Genomic DNA, 22993 nt, shown 5'->3' with positions numbered 1-22993 from the left:
ATCCACCCCCACCTTGGCCTCCCGAAGTGCTAGGATTACAGGTGTGAGCCACTACGCCTAGCCTATTTATTCTTAAAAAAATACGTCTGTTAAAGAGATTACCCAGGCCTCCTTAGTCTACAGGGGGCATGAAGTCCTAGGCAGTAACTGGCTCCAGGAGGTTAATGCCAACAGAACTCGTGTCAGTAACAATACTAAAACTGTCGCTGAGACGATACAGGCTTATTGTGCATTTCCCAGTCGCAAGCACTATTCTAAGTGCTTTTCACACATTGCCACACTGTATCCTCCAGTGAGTCTATGAGATCAGCATTCCTATAATACCCATTTGACGGATGAGGCAACAGAGGCTCAGTGAGGTTAAATAACTTGGTCAATTTAGCAGTCAGTGCAACTGCTAAATGGCAAAGCTGGGATTTCATCAGGAAAAGGCCCAGAGACCTTCTCGTGTAGGTGCTCAAAAGTGGTGCCTGCCTGGCAAGACAGAGGGCTCAGACGGAGCTCGATATTTTCTTCCTTTGGGGCCACTTACTGCGTTCTCAGGATGGAAGATATACGAGGCAGGGGAATTGTCGACAATGATCACTTTGCTCAGCTCCCGCCCAAGGCGACTCAGGTCCTTCACGTAGTTCCCACGGTGAAAAACACATGATTCTCTGAAGAGCCGGGCCCGGAACACACCCCAGCGGTCTAGAAGGTCAGCCACAGGGTCTGCATACTGGAAAAGAGGTGTCACGATGAAGCCTGGGTGCTTAAAAGAGCCCCCAAACCCTGACCTGCTGCAGCAAGATCCAGATTACTTTTCTTAAAAAGGGGATTTAGTAATAAGATGTGTTAGGATCCCGGTCATTTTCCTCTCTGTGTACATAAGATGGCACTGGGTTCTTCCATTTCTCTTACATCCAACCCACCAGAAATGGTCAGTTTTAGCTCCAAAAATAGCATGACTCCATTTGCATCTCTCTATTTATATTGTCACTGCCCTTAGCCCAGGCCTCTAATCTCTGGCCTGAAATAACTGAGCCTCGTGAAAAAGCTGTCTTTTTTATAGGGCCTCCTTTCTAGCCCATTCACCTAGAAGCCGTCAGAGTGGCGGACAGAAAACATATGTGTGACCGTGTCACTCCTCTGCTGAAAACTCTCCACTGTCTACACGCTGCACTTGGAGTAAGGCCCATGTCCCTCACTGCCGTGTCCCACACGACCACAGCTGAATGATCTCCATCTGGAGCCACACTGGTTTTGGGCAGGGTCAGGACCTTTGGACCAGTGTTCCCTCTGCACATGTGCTCTCCCCAGCTCCTTGCAGAGCCTCTATCTCCTCGTTTTTCAGGTCTTGACTTCCTCTCCATCTAGAGCCACCTCTATCTTCCTTTCTGGATCGTTTCCCTCACAGAGTGGGGTACCGCGTGGGATTGCTTGAGTTCCTGTCCACTTGTCAGGTCCAGGCCTGAAACATCCCCACCACCACATCCCTAGCACCTCCCAAAGCACCTACCACAAGAGGGGCTCGGTAAACATGAATTTCACCTGGAATCAATGAGCTGGCTCCAATGTGTCTTGAATGGCATGACACTGCCCCCTAGTGGTCCTCTGGGCACTTGGGCCAGACCAGCCCTGGAGTGACAGGTTGGTGCCCAGCTGCCCACCCCCGTGGATGCCCATCCACTATCTTGAAGCCCAGGAGCTGGAAGGGAGTTTGGGCCCAGCTCACAGTTGGAGTTCATCCTGTCTGGCCCTCTCTCATGTCCTAGGGAATTTTCCCCCAAAGCAGGCTTGGATAAAGAAATAAAGGGGCTTCTGAGAAAATCCTCATAACTGAAGATACCTAAAAGAGTGGGCCACACTGATTGGCTGGGCCTGGAAGAAAGAGGAGCAGTTTTCAAGCCTGACATGAAGCTAGGCCTCTGCACCAAGACCAAGTGAGGGGTACGACCAGGTATCAGCTGGGGCCCAGTGACTCTGCCAGGGAGGCAGAGAGCACCTACGGCTGGTGGTGCTGGGAATGCCAGCAGTGGAGTGCAGAGCAGCTTGGAGTACAGAGCAAGTGCCAGCACAGCTGTGGGACGTGGGCTGCAGGCAGCAGCTGTGATTCCCTGGGAATGTCCTCTCCTCTCCAAGGACATCCTGTAGGATGCAGAGTCCAGGAGCAGCTGTGTTTTCTATTGGCCAAGGGAGGTGAGAGCTTGGGGCGCTACAGTTATCTGCTGGTGAGGCTAGCCAGGGGCCATGTGGGTGGGCTGTAGGCAGCCGACTGCAGATCAGGGGTGTCCAGTCTTTCAGCTTCCCTGGGCTACCTGGAAGAAGAATTGTTTTGGGCCACACAAAATACACTACCACTAACAATAGCTGATGAGCCTTTTAAAAAATTGCAAAAAAATCTCCTAAATGTTTAAAGAAAGTTTACAAATATGTGTGTGGCCACATTTATTTTAAATTTTTTATTTATTTATTTTTTTAAATTGCATTTTAGGTTTTGGGGTACATGTGAAGAACATGCAAGATAGTTGCATAGGTACACACGTGGCAGTGTGATTTGTTGCCTTCCTCCCCTTCACCTATATCTGGCATTTCTCCCCATGCTATCTCTCCCCAACTCCCCACCCCCGGCTGTCCCTCCCCTATTCCCCCCAACAGACCCCAGTGTGTAGTGCTCCCCTCCCTGTGTCCATGTGTTCTCATTGTTCAACACCCGCCTATGAGTGAGAACATGTGGTATTTCATTTTCTGTTCTTATGTCAGTTTGCTGAGAATGATGGTCTCCAGGTTCATCCATGTCCCTACAAAGGACACGAACTCATCGTTTTTGATGGCTGCATAATATTCCATGGTGTATATGTGCGTGTGGCCACATTTAAAGCTGTCCTGGGCCGCACGCGGTCTGTGGGTCACAGGCTAGACAAGCTTGCTCTAAATGGAATAAGATGATCCATTTCCTCATAATCATGAACACCTGTGGTAGCACCTATCTTTCAAGAAAGTGTCTGAGGCCTTCAGGCCTTAGAGGATGAATGTGAAGAATGTAAGCTTCACAAGGGCAGGGACTTTGTCTCTTTTCTTCTCTGCTATATGCTTAGTATATAGTGCTGTGCCTCATACATAATAGGTACTAAGTAAATATTTGCTGGGTGAATGAAGGAAGGAATGACAAAGCAGCAGATACTGAAAGGCTATGACAGTCAGCTTGAGGTTTGTGCTGGCCCCTTGGCAGCAGGCAAGGAGGTCCACTGCACCACTACTGCTGGCTGGGAGCTGAGCCCAGAGCCAAGGACGGCGGCATGACCACCCATCAGCAGGACATGCACATCAGGGAGGAAAGAGCGTGGAAGTCTGCACTGGGAAGCTGGTTTGGCTCAGCTAGGCTGGGGTAGCGGCAAGAGAAGGGCTGAAGAGACAGATGGAGGGGCAGGTGCGAGCCGTCCAGGAAGAGAAACTGAACAAGGATGTTTTAGCAAATGCTGGGGACGGTGCCAAGGAAGAGTGTTTTCGATTTTCCCAAATAAAAAACAACTCTCACTTTGCTGCAACTGGTGCAATCTTCCTGCTGATTTCTTTGGTTATCACTTTAGGCTCTTCAGCATCCCAGAACACCGTTGGAAGAACCACTGCTGCTACAGATAACAATTCGTCTTGGTACCACTCATCTGAAAGATTACCCACTGGGAAGATTATATTTTCCCTGAGGCCTTGTTCTCTTCTTGACATGCAAAAATAAGGACAAGGATCTTGAATCCCGCTCCACTGGCTCATGCTCTCAGGCCTGGTGGTGAGTCTGGCAGCATTTGTGCAAGTGGGGCTCTCCCTCCCCTCGGTCATCACAGAGATGGACCCAACCAGCAATGGCCAGGCCAGCAAAGCAGTGGAACATGCAGAGGAAGAGAAGGTAGTGTGGGTACCAGGGCACCATCCAGAAGCAGGATGTGGCAGAGGAAGCTACGGTGTAATGTTCTGGAGACACGCAAATTGTCAGCGTGGGCCCCAGGAAACTCATCTTTGGGACCACTCCGGGTCCCTGAGATGCCCATGGGGACAACTGAGGTGCTACCAACAGATGGCTGGTGTCAGCCCCATCAGAGTCAGGTGTGGGAAATGGCCGAGGCCAACCCTGCCTGCCCCACACAGCACGGGCACCTTGCCACACCTGTGAAGGGGACAGCAAACCACACTGGGAGGCTTGGGAACATGCTAGTTTCCTTAAACAGTGGAGAGGACAAAGAAACCATTCTGTTTGGTCGGAGCCAGTTTAGATAGATGTGAGGTCAGATTCATACCATGCTTTAGGGTCAGGACGTGTCTCAATGATTTTTATCATCAGTAAATATATGTATATATATTTTTGAGACGGACTCTCATTCTGTTGCCCAGGGGGGAGCGCAGTGGTGTAATCCCAGCTCACTGCAACCTCTGCCTTCTGGGTTCAAGTAATTCTCCTGCCTCAGCCTCCCAGTAGCTGGGATTACAGGTGCCTGCCACCATGCCCAGCTAATTTTTGTATTTTGATTAGAGATGGGGTTTCACCATGTTGGACAGGCTGGTCTTGCACTCCTGACCTCGCCCTCCTTGGTCTCCCGAAGTGCTGGGATTACAGGCGTGAGCCACCATGCCCGGCCTATCATCATCAATAATTATAACAGAAAACAGTGAACATGAGGAGTGCTTACATGTGACAATGCCCAGCACAGTATGTGGGACACAGCAAGTGCTCAATGAAGACTAGCTGCGTGTGAGTCAGACACCGTGCTAAGTCCTTGACATCTGTCATTTCATGTGATCTAGCCGCAGGGTAGATGGAATTATCTCCAATTTATGGAAGAAACCCACATGAGAAGTAACGAGCCTCAGACCACACAGCTCACTAGGTCAGTTGGAACTCTCATTCAGCCCATGCATGTAGGTGAATCTCCAACATTTATCTCTCACTTGCTTCTCCCTCAAATCTGTGAAAGCAAAACCCAAGGATACAGGGGCCTCTAGCCTTTGGTCAACAGTCAGTGGCTGAGGGGTACACCATCCTTTGTCTGTTACACTGGACCTGTTTGTGATTCCCTGGACTGTGGACACTCAGCTTCAGGTGGCTGCAGACAGCAACTTCATGGAGCATTTGTTCTAAAGTGCTCCCTGTCACCATGGTAACCCAGAAGCCTTTCAGGCTGGCACCATGCACATGGCCTGCATCCATCCCATCTGGGGTGGGAACCTGTCACCATAGAAATAGCTTCCCCCACCAAAACAAAGGGCTGCTTGACAGATTGGGGGTAGGGGTGGAGGGGCTGGGAGTGTGGGGCTGGGAAGCAGGACTCACCTTGGCCAAGCTGGCGGTAAAAAGCACACATTCAAAAAGCTGCCCCATCCTCTGGAGGAACTCGTCCACATGTGGCCGCTTCAGCACATACACCTGCAATGGCAGGAGACAGCAGGCTGGTCAGATGTGGCAGTTGCTGGGGATGGCCCAGGGCCCAAATGCCCACTGTAGGAAGAATTGCTACAAAGGTTCCTGCCTCCCTCCCCCAGGCCTATGCACAGCAGGCAGAGGCCCAGACCATTGAGGGGCTATGGAGTCAAACGTGGCGCTCCTCAGACGGGACTCCAGAGCTGAGTTCACTGCAGACGCCCTTCCTAAGGGAAAACGAGAAGCTGACCACGGTGTGGAGGCTCCTGGGGGTATCCAGGGCCAGCAAGTGGAAGGATTGTACCATGTTTGTGTGGAATGATTCATTCATTTCATGTGTGTTTCTCAGCACCAGCTGAGGGTTGGAACCCATGTGGGCACAGGCCACACTCTCGGTGTTGTCCTTTAAGAGGTTCAGGCCCAGCCTACTGCCCAGCAGGTCTGGAATTACTCTGGTTGCCACCTCCTGTCCTGGATGGGCATCCCCCTCACTAGGAAGGCCTGGGGTTGACGCACAGGTCCAGCAAAGCTGCAAGAAGAGGCTTTCTTGTCAGCTTGGGAAGCTGTCTCTGTGCCACCATAAAGGTTAGGCTTGGTACGTTTCAGGGGATGTGAATCCATCCTATTCTTGGACCTCAAAAATAATCCATCAGGAGGTGTCTCTGAGCAGAGAGGTGCAAAGAGTAGCCTTTTCTATGGCTGTACTCTGTGTATCCTTTCGACCAGGCCAGGCCAGCGGGGAGAAGTGAGGCCAGGCTTCAGACCATACATAGGCTCCTGATCAGGGTGCCTGAATGAATCTGGGGAAACAAGGGAGATGGGAGAGAAGGCGAAGCTGGTGAGAGAACACAGAGGAAGTGGGAGGAGGGAAGAACGAATTCAAACTTGAATAAATTCGGTTTGAAATTAGCCACTGCACTAAAATAAATCAAACTCTTTAAAACTCAATTCAACATTATTTACTGAGCCCCAGCTCTGAGCTCAGCCTGATGCAGTTGCAAAGATGAATAAAACACAGGCCTTGTCCTTGAAGAGCTCACATTCTAGAGAAGATACGTGCAAAAACATAAACAGATAAACACGGTATAATGAAAATCGTAGTAGAGGGATACATTAAGGACAATTAACTCCCCTCACAAGGAGAGGGGATCATGGAAGATAACATATGGCCGTTCACCAGGCCAATAAGGATGAGAAGAAGGGAGCTTCCAGGCAGAGGAAAACCGTAGGAGCACGAAACCCAAAGCCTGAGATTACTTGGGATGTTAGAGAGCAGCCAGGCCGCATGCCCAGCCGGCAGAGGCAGTGAGAGAAGCGGGAGCAGGACGTGGCTGAAGATGAAGTGAGAGGCAGGTCATGGTGGGCACGTTAGGGCCTTGAATGGCGGATGGAGCAGGTTAGAATGGCAGGAGGAGCAGAGGGGAGATGGGGCCTGTGCCCCACATGCTGTCATTTTCAAGGTGTCAGAAGCAGGAGCTCAAGAGGACCAGGAATCAGTGGGAAACTTATGGGTGACTGAAAGAAGGAGGTGGACAGGGGTCTGGAGGAACAGGGTGTCACAGAGTAGGTGTCAACACAGCTCTGAGGATCTGGGAGGCTGGGGTAGCACTGAGGGCAGGGCCTGTGGCTGCAACAGCTCCAGATTCCCACTCTGTCCACAAGATTCCTTGTTGCCAGCAAATGGGTGTGGCCTGTGGTCCTCAGTCTCTCTGGGAGTCCTGCTTGGAAAGGAAGCTTTGCTACATGCAAAGGGCAGGAGACTGATTTGGGAACTCTGGCGTTGGTGCCTCTGGCAGAGAGGGGGAGTCCTGAGCCCGGATGCCGGCGTCCAGGCCCGCGTCCCCGTGCAAGTAACCAAGAATAGGCCCATTGGGACCTGCACAGCCTATCCTGGATTACTTGAACGAGGCCACGGCCTTCGCCAGGGCTTTGGTCCTCCTGCCCTTGGCGCCTGTGGCTTCATTCCCTCAGGAGAGAATTTCTGACCCCAGCCCTGGGACCTTGTGGTATCACAGCACAGGCAAGATGGAGGAGCTACAGTGGCCCCTGCAAGAATGGGTCAGCAGCGGGCAGGCCGGTCACGCTTACAGTCACATGGTACGAAGGATTCATTTCTCTCCTAATTCTTGCCATGCCATTGGGCAGCCTCTCCTTTGTCTCATCATGAGCACTATGTAACACAAGCCAAGATGATCCATGCAGAAGCCTTAACTGCTTCTCAGATGCTGAGTTAATTCAGTTGATGATTTTGAAAATGTTAAATGCCCAAGTGCCTGTCGTTTTGGCTCTGTGATGGCTTTTAAAAGCATGAAGTGTGGAAACACTAGGGAAAAAGCTACCTCTCCCAGGGACTATTTCCTGGCAGGACATCCTGGAGAATAAGCAAGAAAGCAAGGACATGGGAGAAAAGGGACTTGAGTATCAGGAAAAGAGACCTGGGCCAGGAGGCAGGAGACTGGAATTTTCATTTCAATTCTTCCCATTGTACGACCCTGAACCAATCCCTTCCCTGGCGGAGCCTCAGTTTCTCCAACTAGACAATGAGGCGGCTAGACCAGCTGATTCCCAAGCCTTCACAAGTTCTGACACCTTGCACTTAAGAACCAAAGACTACTGACAGTGCTAGGAAAAGACATCCTGTTGTCACTCGTAGCAAGAAAGTTGCCTTCCTGAGCTATCAGGCCAGATATTCTCCCTTTAAGACCTTAGACTTGACAAGGAAGATGGTTAGATGATCCCTGTGGAAAACCTGACAAAAGCTCCCCGGCTTCAACCTCTAAGGCTAGTTTTCCTACAACGTTTCCAATTCGTTCATAAATGAAGCTATTTCCGGAAGAGCTTTATGCAGATAAGGGAAAAAAATCAGAAGCAACGAAGACGCATGCCAACCGACTACGACATCTTTATTCATAGCAGCCTGCAGATCCGAAAACTCACACCCTCCCCCCTTTTTCTTTTGGGCTGGGTATTTGCTAAAGATTCACTGGAGAAAACGATGCAGGAATGATAAGATCAGTCTGGCGCAGCTGGCATTGAAAATGGACACTTCTTCCCGAGAATCCACCATAAGTGGGTGACTTGTGGCATTTTCCTGTGGCCTGCTAGGAAAGTAGCCGAAAGCAATTACATGAGGAAGTTAGTTAGACCACCAAGCTAGGCCAGTGGGGATATGGAAACTTCTGAAAGCCTGCTTCAAATCAAAGGACTGTTTGAACTTGTAACCGCACCTAATATTTACGACTACCGTTTTCCTTATAATCTCAGTATAAAATAAATTCACTGGAGTGAAAAAAAGCAGAAAAACATCCTGTTTTACTTATTACGGTATGCTGTAATAAATATTTACTTTCTTTTATTTTTTTCCTGTATTTATAAATATTTATTTTATTTTATTCCTGTATTTATTACAGTATGCTTCCTTTTGATTCAGTAATTATTACTGAAACGAGAATTTAGAAATAAAGTTCATACGATATGTGATTGATTACTCAATCACATATTTAGTGTCGATTTCTTACCTGATGTATAGTTCCATCGATTTCAACCGGAACAATAAAATCGGCATTACTAATAGGCTAGAGAGAAAAGAGACGATAATCAATACGTCTGAGAGAACAAAAAAAAAAAAAACCCTGGAAATTTTAGCAAGAAAAAAGCTTGTCTGGACAAATGTTTTGGTTATTGGAAAAAACAGTTCAGGAGGAGGATGCTGAAGCATGCCTTAGGTTCCTTAAAATAAGCACAAGCAGGAAAGCACATTATTTTCCATTCTGAATGTCATTACATTTTCAGCTTCTTGATCCAGTATCATCTGCCTGGCCTCAACCAAAATGTACGGCACTGCTTGGCTAGAGCATGGGGCTGCTGAAAACTCCAGCTCTTGCCCCGAGTCCTGCTGGGGTGATAGGGAACCACCGCTAGCCACCAGAGGGAGGAGCTGAGCGCCTGATGGGCTCAGAGGACAGTGCTGCTAGAGGGAAACTGTACTTGGACCCACAGTTTTCCTGTGATGGGCTGCTCAGCTGATGCTGGCCACATGGACTCAAAGTGCCAAAGCCATGTGGGGGTAAAGTCAGAGGCCACAGGCCACACCCTGGGGCAGGCTCTTCTCCCCTGAACCTGTTTCTCCTCTCTTCCTTAGCTATTGTGATGGGTCTGATGCATGCCCATGGCCCCAACCAATCCTGAGAATCAGTGATTTCAGGCCCTCCCAGGTAGCCTGGGAGCAGCTCCTGCCTTGGGTGGGGGTGGAGAGCCAGCCCACCCTATACTGCTCTGCTCCGATGAACACAACATCTAGCACACCCACAAACTTCTGGATATTTAAAATAACTCTTTCACAATATTAATGACATTTAACATGCAAATAAGATTCTTCAGCAGTCATCGTGTTCTCAGTGATGAACGTACACACAGTTCTCAATGGAATTCCACAAATTAGGTACAAAACTACTTAAATGAACAGGCCCAACCGAATCATCAGCCTGCAAACCCCTGGACAAGAGGGGAGAGCCAGAAGGAACGAGGAGGTGTGTGGGGTGGCCACTGGGCAGGGGTGGGGGGACAGCATCTCCAGTCAGACTCTGAACTGAGGTCTGCTTTTAAGCCGGTCACAGTACACACAAACCCTCTTCACTGATACATAAACTCAAAACAAAACAAAAAAGCAAAGCGTGGATAATGCTGCATCACGGCACCATTAACTAAGTGCTTGGCTTAAGCTCACTGTTTACTCCCAGAGTTGGAAGGCCAAGGATGAGTTCAATATCATATAATTTCACAGCTAAAATCAGAATCGTACTAAAAAACAAAAGGAAAGACCGAAAAGAGAGACTCTCCCAAGGCATTAGATTATGGAATCACATTCCACAGGGTATACTAAGAAAGAAAAAATCATTCTTCAGCTCACAGCAAGCACCGTCCTTCCTCTCCCCTCTCCTGGTGTAAAGGAGGCCCTGGTACACCATCAGGAGGCCAGGGTTCTTCTCTTGGGATCCATGAGCCTGTGTGTTGTACAGACGAACGTTTTCAAGGGGGAGAGGGTTCATAGCTTTCAGATTCTCAAAGGGCTTTGAAATGCCCAGAACTTTACAAAACACAAAGAATATTCTGGTTGCAAATGTAGGCAGGCCAGGGGAGGGAAGAAAGGAGATGCATTCACATTAGCTCGTGGCATCAATGCCCTCTCAGCAGGCCCTAGAGACAGTGGGAGTGCCAAGGCCCTGCCTGTCGAGCCAGGAACCCTCAGTAGCATCGGGTCATCTGGCCAGTGTTCCCCACACTCCCACAGCTGCTTGGGAGGAAGTTCTCTATGCTGTGATGGCAACCAACCCCTGCTCTGAAGGGCTTTCTTTCACAGAGACTTGGAAAAGTCCTGAGCAACTTGCCCATGGGGGAGAAACGGCTTCCAATGCTGTCTAGGGTTGAGCTGAGACACAAGGTCACCATATCCCCTGGACCAAAGCTGGAAGGGCCTGGCCCTCAAGTGCTAGGGAATGAGGTAATCTCTGCATGCCCCAGTGGCCAGAACAAGGCCATTTCTCACTGCTAGAGGTCAGTGTGGTCTCTTCCCCACTCTCCAAAGGACTCAAAGACGGGCTTTGTCCTATCCAAAAAGGTCTCCGTTTAGTGAGGACAAAGAAGGATGTTTCTGGTAGAAAGGTGTTCAGGCATATTTGACAGCTCTTCTGCTTCCTACAACTTGTAAGGAAAGACTATGGTTCATGTTAGACACATGCCCCATCACGGATGCTGACCTTCAAGTCTCTCAGTGAAGGGGAGTCCCAGGCTGGAGGGGAAAGAGGCGTGCAGTATATGATAGAGCAGTCCCATCACCAGAAATAACCCAAAGAAAACAAGACCAGAATCCTAAACACCTGCTTCTTCTCCCCAACACACCAACCCATCATTTCCAAACTTTCATCATTTGCCTCTTTTAAACAATTCATTTCACATTTAAAAAAAAAGGTTAATTAAGTCAATCTTTAACAGTGTTGCCACAGCTCTTCCTGCATGGAGGCCGTTTCTGCGGCTTCTCCAGCAGGAAGATGGAGATCAGGGAAGGTGACAGGAAGGAAGAGTGTCACCTCCACACCCTTCAGGAGGCAAGTCCCGAAGGTAGGTACTCATTTAGCTGTGAAGCTTGTAAAAAACTCCAGCCACTTCTTGTCGTGAAGATGCTCAGAGTAAGTGGATGAATCTGTTCAGATGCCCTGAAGTCTGGAATTCTTCTTCAGAGTTGGGCATCTTTCAAAAATTGATCTGGGAAAATCTCCAGGATACGCAGTCATTTGTCAGTTTCCAACAGAGCCCTCCTGCCCGTCCCAATAAAACACATAGCACCTGGGTCATCTTGACAAATACAAACAGTGTCCTGGGCGCATGAGTCCCTCGTGCCACCCAAAAAGTATTTCTGCAGGGTTTAGAATATATTGAAAAGTGCAAACCTCCTAAGAATGATCCCAGTGATGTTGGTAGCTTAGTGTTTTCTTTCCAAACTAATTATGTTAATATTCAACTACTTTCGTTAATGTTCACCTGGGTTAATAAGCAGCTGCTGGGATTTCTCCATGACGAGTGAAGTCATACATTTTTATTTTCCATTTTCCCATACAACTCTTATCAAATCACAAAGATCCAGATTGTTTTTTATGTTGATTTACCTTAAACGAACTGTGCACCAATGTTTCATCTAAATCAATGACCACACATTTCTTTCCATAGTCAAGCACTGTCACCTCTGGAAGGAGGTACTTAGCTGGTGGCTAAAAGGGAAAAATAAATCAGTATTACCTTTATGCAAAAGACAAACCCACCGGTACTGTTTGACGCTATTGACATTATTGAGGCGATAAATGAAAACAGACATTTAAATGCCTGGTCAAGCATATAATGGACTTTTATCAAGAACAATAGGAATAAATCGTTTGCAACCGAAGTTTTACCAAATACTGTGCCACTATCTGAATGACACTACGAAGTCCTCGGCTTTGGAACCAGACAAACCTGGTTTTGATCATCAGTTCTGTCACTTTCTTGGTTGTAAATTGGGACAACAATACCTAGCAATTATAATGGCAATAACACACCCAGCATTTTGCCTCGAACATATATTGGTGGCTACAATTAGTATCGAAATGGATCACACAAGAATGGGTATTTAATTATAATAGGTAGTTAAATGGAGGTCTGTTTCGTGGGGTCATATTTTGCCTGAAATTCACTGTGGCACACACATAGATTTTTCTTTTTAGTGACAGATTTTTTTAAAAACTTGAAGAGGAACTATAGGCCCACCAGCGAAATACAGTCTAGAGTTACCCCAACACTGGGAAACAAAACTAATCAGGTACACTGCTGCCTTGTGCTGCCACACTGGTGTAATACTGAGCAAATGTGGTATTTTTACCTCTTGGATTCTCTGCCTCTGAAAGTTATATTTTAATCCACATGTTGTGTGTTGACCAAACAATCAATCTATTTATGTGTCTTTGCAGCAGGTGACTCAAATCTTGTGATAAAGAAGTCATAAAGAGTTAATAAAATGCTAGCTATCTTCAGCCAACCATAAAATGCTAAGTATCTTCCACCAACCTCACTAAATTTAGAGTATTTATTTCTTTAGGCTTTGCCTCATTCTAGAAATGATCTTAAGTATTTTAGTCTGCTTTGTGGCATATTAAATATCCAGTGTTAACAATTAATTTTCTGACCTGCAAAGAAGGTCATACTCTCTTTAATATTTGATGCAAAACAAAACACAAGGAAATCTATTCTGAGCCCCTGAAGAATGGACAATTTCGTTCATCAAATAAAACAAGAAAAAAATGAAATCAAATTGTATTTCCTTTTACATGGCTATTTCCTCTATTTTTTGGTTCAAGCTGAAAGTTAGTCAATGACCAAAAGTTAATTTTGGACGTCAGCTGGTTCAACAGCGAATGTAACACAGGCAGTCAACAGGCTGGGTACATCCGCAAGTACAATGATCATCTTGGCAGAGAGGGACTGTCCAGGGTTGCCCGGGAAGAGGCTACATGTGGAGACACGAGTGTTTCTAACTTCGGAGGGGTTCTCTCTAGACAGCATGGGTGTTTCTTTCCTGCCAACGTCATCCAGAATTAAAAGCTTTTACGGCCTCCCACCTCTCTCAGCTGGAAGCAATCCTCCCTAATCCTGCAGCACTGGGAAGGGATGTGGGGATGCACCTTGGAGGCATGCATGGAATTCTAGGACCTAGAAAGGACTCTATCCTTTATTACAAACCAGTGAGTCAGCAGGTTATTTAAAACATTAAATTTGCAAAGTTCTGTATCAAAGGGTGTTTTAAAAAGGCAGAGTGTGAGGAGCTAAGTAAAGGTAGTAGAGAGGGTGGGGGTCATTTCTGTTGTTTGGAACAGAGCAGAAAGCATGCTTGTGACCAGAATAAAATTTCTTTTAATTTTTTTTTTTTTTTGAGACGAAGTTTCGTTCTCGTTACCCAGGCTGGAGTGCAATGGCGCAATCTCGGCTCACCGCAACCTCCGCCTCCTGGGTTCAGGCAATTCTCCTGCCTCAGCCTCCTGAGTAGCTGGGATTACAGGCACGCGCCACCATGCCCAGCTCATTTTTTGTATTTTTAGTAGAGACAGGGTTTCACCATGTTGACCAGGATGGTCTCGATCTCCTGACCTCGTGATCCACCTGCCTCGGCCTCCCAAAGTGCTGGGATTACAGGTGTGAGCCACCGCGCCCGGCCTGTTTTAATTTTTATTACACAATTGGTTAACATAAAAATACATTCTCATTGTAAAGATTATAGACACCTGAGAGTAAAACGCAATCATTCTCTTTTCTATGTCTCCCTTTTTGCTTTACTATCTATCCAGTTCTTTTCCTATGGGTTTATAAACTACTGAAACATTTTAACTTATTAATTTAATTGTTAGCCTGGAAAATAAGGATCTAGAAATTCTATCCCTAGCATCTCTGAAAACATCAAAGATCTCCCAAAAGTGGCTCATTTTCCAAATCCAAGAATAAAGATTACTTTCTTAGCACAGTTAACCCACACTTTACAAGCATTACGGTAAGTAAAACCCCTCACGGTACTGTCTAAGAAAGAAAAGCTGGAGAAGGATGAGAAGGGTGAGACTCATATTAAGCAAGCTATTGATTTTAACTTGTGCTGCAGGGAACAAGGCCAAGCTGGGGGGCAACAGGCTAGGAGGTTCCATTAATCCTCTGCTGTTTCCTAAATGCATACAGCTTCCTGGGAGCTGGGCTTTAGATTAATGCAAATTCTTCAGCCCATGGGTAGAGTTCTTTGGGACAGCTGGGTCCTTGGAAATGTAAGGATGCTATATAATGACAATACACAGTGCTTTTTTGCTTCAACTGATCTGTTCAGGTGATGCTTGAATCATTACCTAAGAAATGTCCTGAACCAAGTTTTCTCTGAGGTCTTCATAAAGCGGAAGAACAAGAGACATACCAGTCATATCAGGAAAGGTCTTTCTTATACAAAATGACTTGTTCAAATGTACACAAAGAGCAGTTCTGGGTGGTGCGTGGAGAAGGAAGGGACCATGGCTTGTCATCCATGATTTGGGAATGGTATTCATTCCTGTTCTCTTCCTGGGAGTAAATCTGAAATTTCCTGTCCTTGGCAGAGAACTGGCAGCCGTGAATAGTTAACACTGAGCTTATTTCCTCTTGGAGTGCCCACCCCACAAACTCATAAATCTTACAGATGCAGTACCTCTTCCTGTACATTGGATTATTGTTTCCTTACTTAAGATTTCTCAGGCTCAGGGTCTGCACGCTGTGCTCCCCAAGCCCTCAGAGCTCAGGGCAGATGTCAGGGCCTAACATGGGGGGGAGCAAGAGGAACTCTAGAGTGGTTTTAACTGGAATAGCTACCGTGCTTGTATGTTCTTCATAATGTTTTCGTGGAAAGAAGTGTACTATCGCTGTATTAAAAGCCTTAGGCAAACAGCATAGGAACATAGCTGTTAGAAAACAAGTTGTCTCCCCTTTGAGTATTTTTATGGCTCAGTTATGCTGCCAGCATCTTGTCTGTGGGCATCAGTGTGGGGTGTAATTTAAGCAAAGTGTGGGGTCGGTAGGACTCAGGTCAGCCCGATGGCATTCCTCACTGGGGCCGAGGCATTCTAATGCTCACCTCAAGCCTTAACCATCCACACTTGGTTTCAAACTTTCCTTCCCTCTGCATCTTTTATTTTTCAATGCCTTTCACCAAACAGCCCATGAAGCTTCCTAGTAAATCCCGGCCGGCAGTCGGGAGGCGAATGATACTGATGCTAAGGATAAAGATGTCATTCTCCTTAGGTGTGGAAAACAGGATTCCTCAACAAATGGTGCTGGGCTAACTGAGTAGCCACTTGGGAAAAAAAGATAGTTTCCTACTTCATGCCTTACACCGACATAAATGCCAAATGGATCAAAGATTTGAAGGTGTAATGGTGAAACCATTAACATACTAGAAGAAAATATAAAATTAAGGAACATAAAGGATGACATTAATATTTACTTAAATAAAACTAAAACTTCCTTGTGGCCAAAATAATTATAAATAAACAAGGCCAAAAGATATATCAGACATCTGGGGAAAAGTACTAATTGCCTTACAATTTAAAACGATAAGCAACACAGCATAAAAAACGAGAAGAAATGAATAGAGAAGAAGAAAGATAGCCAATGAACTTGTGAAAAGCTGTTCAAACTGAGTCATAAGGAAACGCAAATCAAAGTAATAAATTGATACCAATCTTCTTTTTTGAGACCGGGTCTGGCTCTCTAGGCCAGGCTAAAAGTGCAGTGGTACCATCTCGGCTCACTGCAACCTCTGCCTCCCAGGCTCAAGCAATCTTCCCAAGTAGCTGGGACTACAGGCCCGTGCCACCATGCCTGGTTAACTTTTTGGATTTTTTATAGAGATGGGGTTTCATGATCCTTCCAAGAAGCTGGGACTACAGGGACATGCCACCATGCCCGGTTAATTTTTTGTATATTTTATAGAGATAGCATTTCACCCTGTTGCCCAGGCTGGTTGCAAACTTCTGAGTTCAAGCGATCCGCCCTCTGCAGCCTCCCCAAGTGCTGAGTTTACAGGCGTGAGCCACTGCGCCTGGCCTGATACCATTCTTTACTTTCAGATGAGCAAAGATTGAAACATTTGATAATCATTTTCAGTAAGGCTATGAGGCAATCTCACAGATACTTCATGGGAATGAAAATTAGCATAGGCTTTTGGAGGACAATTATATCCTTTGACCTAGCATTTCCATAAATAGAAACTGATCACAAACAAGTCCACAAGCACACAGAAATGAGGATTGTTTGGTTTTTTTTTGAGACAGAGTCTCACTCTGTTGCCCAGACTGGAGTGCAATGGTACCATCTTGGCTCACTGCAACTTCTGCCTCCCTGGTCAAGCGATTCTCCTGCCTCAGACTCCCGAGTAGCTAGGACTACAGGTGCACGCTACCACATCCAGCTAATTTTTTTTTGTGTGTGTTTTTAGTAGAGATGGGGTTTCACCATCTTGGCCAGGCTGGTCTGGAACTCCTGACCTCGTGATCTGCCTGCCTCGGCCTCCCAAAGTGCTGGGATTACAGGTGTGAGCCACCGCGCCCGGCCAAAATGAGGAGATTTTTAAGAGAAATATTTGTAATTGCATAAAAGTGGAAATAAAGTAAATGCCATCAATGAAATATAAAACAAGGAGGTAGATATATACCTACTAACATTTGGAAAGATGTTTAAGACATCTTGTTAGAAACAACAAGCAATTTGCAGAATGGTGAATACAACACAACTTCATTCATATAAGTATGTTTGTGTTTGTCTGGAAAACTTATGGAAGGATACATGACACACATTAAGAGTGGTTATTCTAGGTAGCAGGATTATGTTGAGGGATATTTTCTTTTTACCTTAATCTTTCAACTTCATTTACGTATATATTTCCACAGGTGTTAATCCCAAATCTTGCAATATTTAAAAATTACCCATGAGCTTGAATTATCGGTTAGTAAAAAATTAAAAACCAAACCTACATATAGAAACAGAGCAGTACACAAATGAAAAAAGAGGGGTGAGGTGCCAGGCACAGATGGGGACCCCAGCTGGAGCTGCTCTGGTTACAGGCTTAGAGGCATTCTCCAGCTTCAGCGCCTGAAGAAAGCTTTCAGGAGGCTGTGGTACCTGGTTTGGAGGCTCAGCACAAGCCTGGATATCTGGTCCTGTGTATGGCACCCTATGCTCTCAGGGCTCCCAGCACTGACCACGTCCCCCAGCACTGACCAGGTCCCCCAGAGGTTCAGAAAGGCCAGGATCACTCTGCTTATGTAATCTGGGACCTTTCCAGGTAGGTGCAGATTTTGCAGGGGCTCCCAAGACTTGATTCCAGGGTCCAGCTGGCCCTGGATGGACCTGGGACCAATCCTATATGCAAAGCAGGCAGTGGAGATCACACTGTACCCACTGCTTTTCTGGAGCTCATCATTCAAAAATGCAAGTGCCTCTAGCTCAGCTCTGTTTCTTCGGGCAAATAGTTAGAGGTTCACATGGTCTGAGCCAACAACATCTCACATGTAGGACAGTCGGCAGTTTATTGATCTATTACCAGGATCAATTACATAAGGGACTTTCTTCTTGTTTATCTTATTTCAGAATTCTGTACATGGCTGAGTTTAGATTTGTGGAAAAAGGATCCGTTTCTTCAGAGGGGTTTTAATACTGACAAGTGCTTTTGTTCTGCACTTAACTTTGCACATGGCTGCCAATGAGCTTTATGGAAAAACAGCAATAGTAATCTTGAAGGTAGAAGGAGTGCTGGTACCTGCCATCTGTTTAATGTAGGTACCTTTGAAGGAAAAAAGTATCAAAAACTACTTTGTATAAAGGTTAAAGAGTTTTCTGGTATTAACTCTGCTGGGCATCTCCCACAAACGCTGGATAAAAAGTTGTGTTGCTAAGTCAGTCTTTTTGATCAAAGCCAGTTTTCCCAACAAAGCCCAGCCCTCAGGCATAGGGGCAAAGTCAGAACCACTCCACAAACTCTTGCAACTTCTTAGTCAATGAAGAGTTAGAGTTTTGAGGAAAATGAAATTACTATAAACTTTTTGGGCAATTTGTAAGTGACATGTACTGCCAAAGCCTTTGGAGCCAACCTGTATGCATGGAATCCACTCTTTTCAATGTAAGACTGCTGTGTCTATTGGATGTTCCCAGAAAAATATGTGAAAATCTCCAAGGAAAGAGAAATGAACAGATTTGAATCAAATAATCTGAATCTGATAATCTTTGCAGACTAAAAAATAAATTTATAGACACACTTTGAAACCTAAATCCTTCTCTAAGGACATAAGATTATTTGAAAGGTCTTGTTTGGACACAGACATCTCAACTGTAAGTTTCTTTTGGGGGTCAGTCTTCAGTTTGCTTCTTGCTGACCAGCCTCAGGCTGGGTAACTCTGCTGGCAGAGCAGGAGGAAGAGAAGGGTGAGGGGTGGCTGGGGCAGGACTGTGCGAGGGTGGAACAAATTTCAGAGTTGACAACAGAAGTAGGGGTGGCCTCAGGGAGTGCCCAGCTGGGGCAGAGGTTCAGCACAGCAGGCCGGTGGGGTGGGCCCTGCAAGTTCAGAGAATATAATCAGGGGGACTTTTCTGATCTCGGAGCTCCAGTCATGCTACCAACACTGAGAAGTTAGAAATGGTATGGTCACCTGGGACTGAACCTGCTGCAAAGAACCATGTCTGGGCAAAGAACGTTCCCGCCAATCTATGGAGTTGAGGCTAAGATGGTGGGGTGTGGGTGAGGGCTCTGAGCAACCTCAGCTTGTTCAGCTTGGAGCCCCTTCTCAGAAAGGAAAAATGAGAGTTGGGTTAATGAATGCTGGCTGCCCTGCTGTTCCTGAGAAAGGAAATTGTCTCTGTACAGAACTTCCTCTCTCAGTTTAAAATCTAGCTTCAGTTTTCTTTTTAACAAAACAGAGTTGTTTACACCACATGATAAACTCAACATAAGCAATAACATTTAAAAAATCCTATATATCAGTAGGCCCAAAGCCACAAGATTTTATGACTGTTTTAATAAATAAAATTAGATAAATATACATACACTTGGTATGGGAATGACCTGCCTCTGGTCACCCTGAGGAAAAAGAAAAAAAAAATCATTGTCAGGTTTGAAGAGAAGATCATATTCTCAAAAGAAACTTCAAGCCCTCTCGAGCACAGCAGCTGCAGGATCTGCCACTCTCTGTACCTTGGTGGTGTTTAATGAACAGGAGGAACCGGAAAATTTTCCACAGTTAAGGCGAGGCTCCTTCTGTATCTCAGACACCCCCTCTCCTAACAAGCCAGGCGGGACTCCTGAGGCTCACAAACCATTTTGTGTATTTAAATAGCACCTCCCTTACTCCCAGGAATGCAATCCTTAATTTAAAAACAAAAATAAAAACTCATGCTTTAAGACTTGATTCCCTCTAATAACTGTTTGTTTTTTCTTTTAAGCAAGTTTTTCCCTAAAAAGACTAAGTCGATCTCATATACAGGGAATGGGAGACACGTTCAGCAGATGACAATGACCCGCTAGTCATTCCAGGAGGTTCTCTGGGGAAGACTGGGAGAGGGACCAAGGCAAGGTACAAGAAGTTCCCTCCCAGGAAACAGACACGGGGACAGCTTTCTCCTTTAAGGGGAATAAAACCTGCATCTACAGGGAGTGTTAAGAAAACCTAGGCCCCAAGAAAAGGCCTCATTATTCCTCAGCCCCAAATGCCAGCCATTCCAAACCTAATTGATGGAAACACTTCATTATGGCATTGTTAATAAATGCTAATAAAAAAGTTTATTTCCATTAAGCATTTCCAGTTTCTGTTTCTTTTTTTTTTTAAATGGCCTACTAAGGCAATGCCCTGCTTCCATGCCTTGTACACTGAAGGATTTTTGAAAAGATGTGTCCATTTTTATTAAGAGGGTTTCAGTGATAATGAGGTCTCATGTGAAGGGGCCAAACCTGATGGCTGGCAATGGCAGCCGCTGGCACCTTTCTGAGCTCTGTTTTGATGCTAAGAACCACTGGGTAACTTCTTGATTATGTCCAACCCCTAGTAATCACCTCTGCAGTATAAGAGCAAGTACCATTTCCTCTTGAGATGATCTCCACGGTTCCTTCCTTTTTCAGATTTCGGGCTTAAGGATTTTAAGCTTTCTTCTAACATCATTCAAGGCAGAGCTATGCTGCTTTCCAACAGACAATGCAATCAAATAAATTGAAGTTTTCAAGAACTTGCACAGAGAAATTCATTTCAGAAGCTCTTAAATAATATTATGCCTCATACTGGGACTCAGGAGGTCACAACTCCTACAGGCATACTTGGTAGAGGACACACTTTTTAAAACACTTTAATTTTAGGTTCAAGGGTACATGTGCAGGTTTGCTATATGGGAAACTGCATGTCATGGGGGTTTAGTGCACAGATTTTGTCACCCAGGTACTACGTACTGGGCCCAATAGGTAGCCTTTTGATCCTCACCCTCCTCCTCACCTCCACCCTCAAGTAGGCCTCAGTGTCTGCTGCTCACTTCTTTGTGTCATGGGTATTCAGTGTTTAGCTCCCACTTATAGGTGAGAACGTGTGGTATTTGGTTTTCTGTTCCTGCATTAGTCTGCTTAGATTAATGGCCTCCAGCTCCATTCACGTTGCTGCAAATGACATGACCTCTTTTTTTGCTTTACGACTGCATAGTATTTGGTGGACGTGATTTAAACCAGAAGCCTATTGGGTCTCCTTATTTTTATTTTATTTTATAGACGGGGTCTTGCCGTCACCCAGGTTGGAGTGCAGTGGTGTGATCATGGCTCACTGCAGCCTCAAACTCCTGGTACAAGCCATCCCCCTGCCTCGGCCTCCTGAGTAGCTGGGGCCACAGGTGTGTGCTGCCACACGCAGCCGGGTCACGTTAGAGTAGAACTAGTGACAGTCTCTTGTGAGGGACGTCTTCATTGTTGCAGCGTGCTTAACAGCATCCCTGGCCTCTACTCACCAGATGCCAGCAGACGCTCCTTCCCCTTCTAGTGGCAACCTGTCTTCAGACATTGCCACATGTTCCCTGCAGGGCAAAATCATCCCCAGTTGAGAAGCGCTGCTCTAGCGGGAGAGTGCAGACAGCCTTGCACAGAGGTACACCTCCAGAACACACTTCCGATGAGATGAGCACATTAATGTGAAAGACCACAACGATGCATCTGCAGGGCCCGACAAGACGCCCACTACGAGCAGGCAAAGGTGGTGATCCAGAAAGACATTTGGGCTTGAAAATGACCCTAGAAGCTTGCACGCATGTATGCGTATATATACACCATGAGGTATGTATGTATTTGTGAGTGTCCAGCAATCTGTTTTACAATGTCCTTGCCCTTAGAGGTCCTCCGTGGTCTTTGCCATTGGGGTGCTGACTCCTCCCAGCCTCTGGAAGCTTCTGGCCTGTAGGTCCAAGTTGTGGCTGTGATGGTGGCAATGGCTGCTGCCATAAGCCACTGCTGCAGAAGCAGCTGGAAACTCAAAGGCTCCAAATCTCCACTTCTCCAGGGCGAAAGTGAATATGCAGGGTGGATGGAACCCTAGAGGTCATCTGTCCCATTCTGTCCATGGCCTTCCCTCTTCCTCTGGCATGCTGAATTCCTAGAGGCACAGATACCCAAGGACTCGGCAGTAGAACTGGACCTGAAATCTGCTTCCACATCTAACAGGCCTAGGCTTTGTGTTCTGTCCTGATCAAGCTGAGTGCAAGAGGCAGAGGGTCCTCCTCTGGGAATTCGCCGCCCCACTCTGACAGGGCTCTTTTTCTGGCGTCTGGTCTCCTGGGCTGACCATTCAATTGTTATGCAAATAATGTATCACTCCCACTTTGGATTAACTATATTAACTCAAAGTTATCATAATTCTCTAAAAAGCCATCTTGACGAATGTTAATAGAAGGAAGCTCATGAAAGAACACCAAGTCCAAGTGAGCTCAGCTTTGCTGGAGGAACTGTCTTCAAAGGCTTCTGTTTCCCGACAGACGCAGCTGAGTAACCCAGGAAAGCTTCCAGGGGGGCCATGACATTTCTCCCTATCATTTCATCTACATAGACCCTATTTTTAAATAACTTTTTTTTTTTTTTTTGAGAGGGAGTTTCGCTCTTGTTACCCAGGCTGGAGTGCAATGGCGCGATCTCGGCTCACCGCAACCTCCGCCTCCTGGGTTCAGGCAATTCTCCTGCCTCAGCCTCCTGAGTAGCTGGGATTACAGGCACGTGCCACCGTGCCCAGCTAATTTTTTGTATTTTAGTAGAGACGGGGTTTCACCATGTTGACCAGGTTGGTCTCGATCTCTCGACCTCGTGATCCACCCGCCTCGGCCTCCCAAAGTGCTGGGATTACAGGCTTGAGCCACCGCACCCGGCCTTAAATAACTTTTAAATAGCAGCCATTCTCCTCTTTGTTCCCCTCTACAGGCCTAGGGTACAAACTATGTTCTCTTCACTTACAGCAATTCTCTACCCCAGTGATTTTTAAACTGAGGGAGGGAGAGTGTGAGGAATGCACACTG

At 46.3% G+C, this 22993-nt stretch overlaps 1 protein-coding gene across 2 annotated transcripts in view; it reads right to left on the bottom strand.

Moving 5' to 3' along the window:
- CTDSPL (CTD small phosphatase like) overlaps nucleotides 1-22993 on the bottom strand; it is a 126905-nt gene that overhangs the window by 8886 nt on the left and 95026 nt on the right. Inside the window, exons 3-7 of one of the 2 annotated variants that reach the window (XM_035278484.3) lie at nucleotides 19515-19547; nucleotides 12052-12153; nucleotides 8908-8964; nucleotides 5303-5395; nucleotides 533-718 (exon numbers count right to left, since the gene is read on the bottom strand). In XM_035278484.3, coding sequence (XP_035134375.1) covers nucleotides 533-718; nucleotides 5303-5395; nucleotides 8908-8964; nucleotides 12052-12153; nucleotides 19515-19547 — 471 coding nt within the window. The remainder of the gene's footprint in view (nucleotides 1-532; nucleotides 719-5302; nucleotides 5396-8907; nucleotides 8965-12051; nucleotides 12154-19514; nucleotides 19548-22993) is intronic. The other variant, XM_035278485.3, reaches the window with a different exon arrangement.

This window comes from Callithrix jacchus, chromosome 17, assembly GCF_049354715.1.
Source record: "Callithrix jacchus isolate 240 chromosome 17, calJac240_pri, whole genome shotgun sequence".
NCBI classification, from domain to species: Eukaryota; Metazoa; Chordata; class Mammalia; order Primates; family Cebidae; genus Callithrix; species Callithrix jacchus.
Note: the sequence above shows the minus strand (reverse complement) of the source record. Positions and strands in the feature narration are given on the sequence as shown.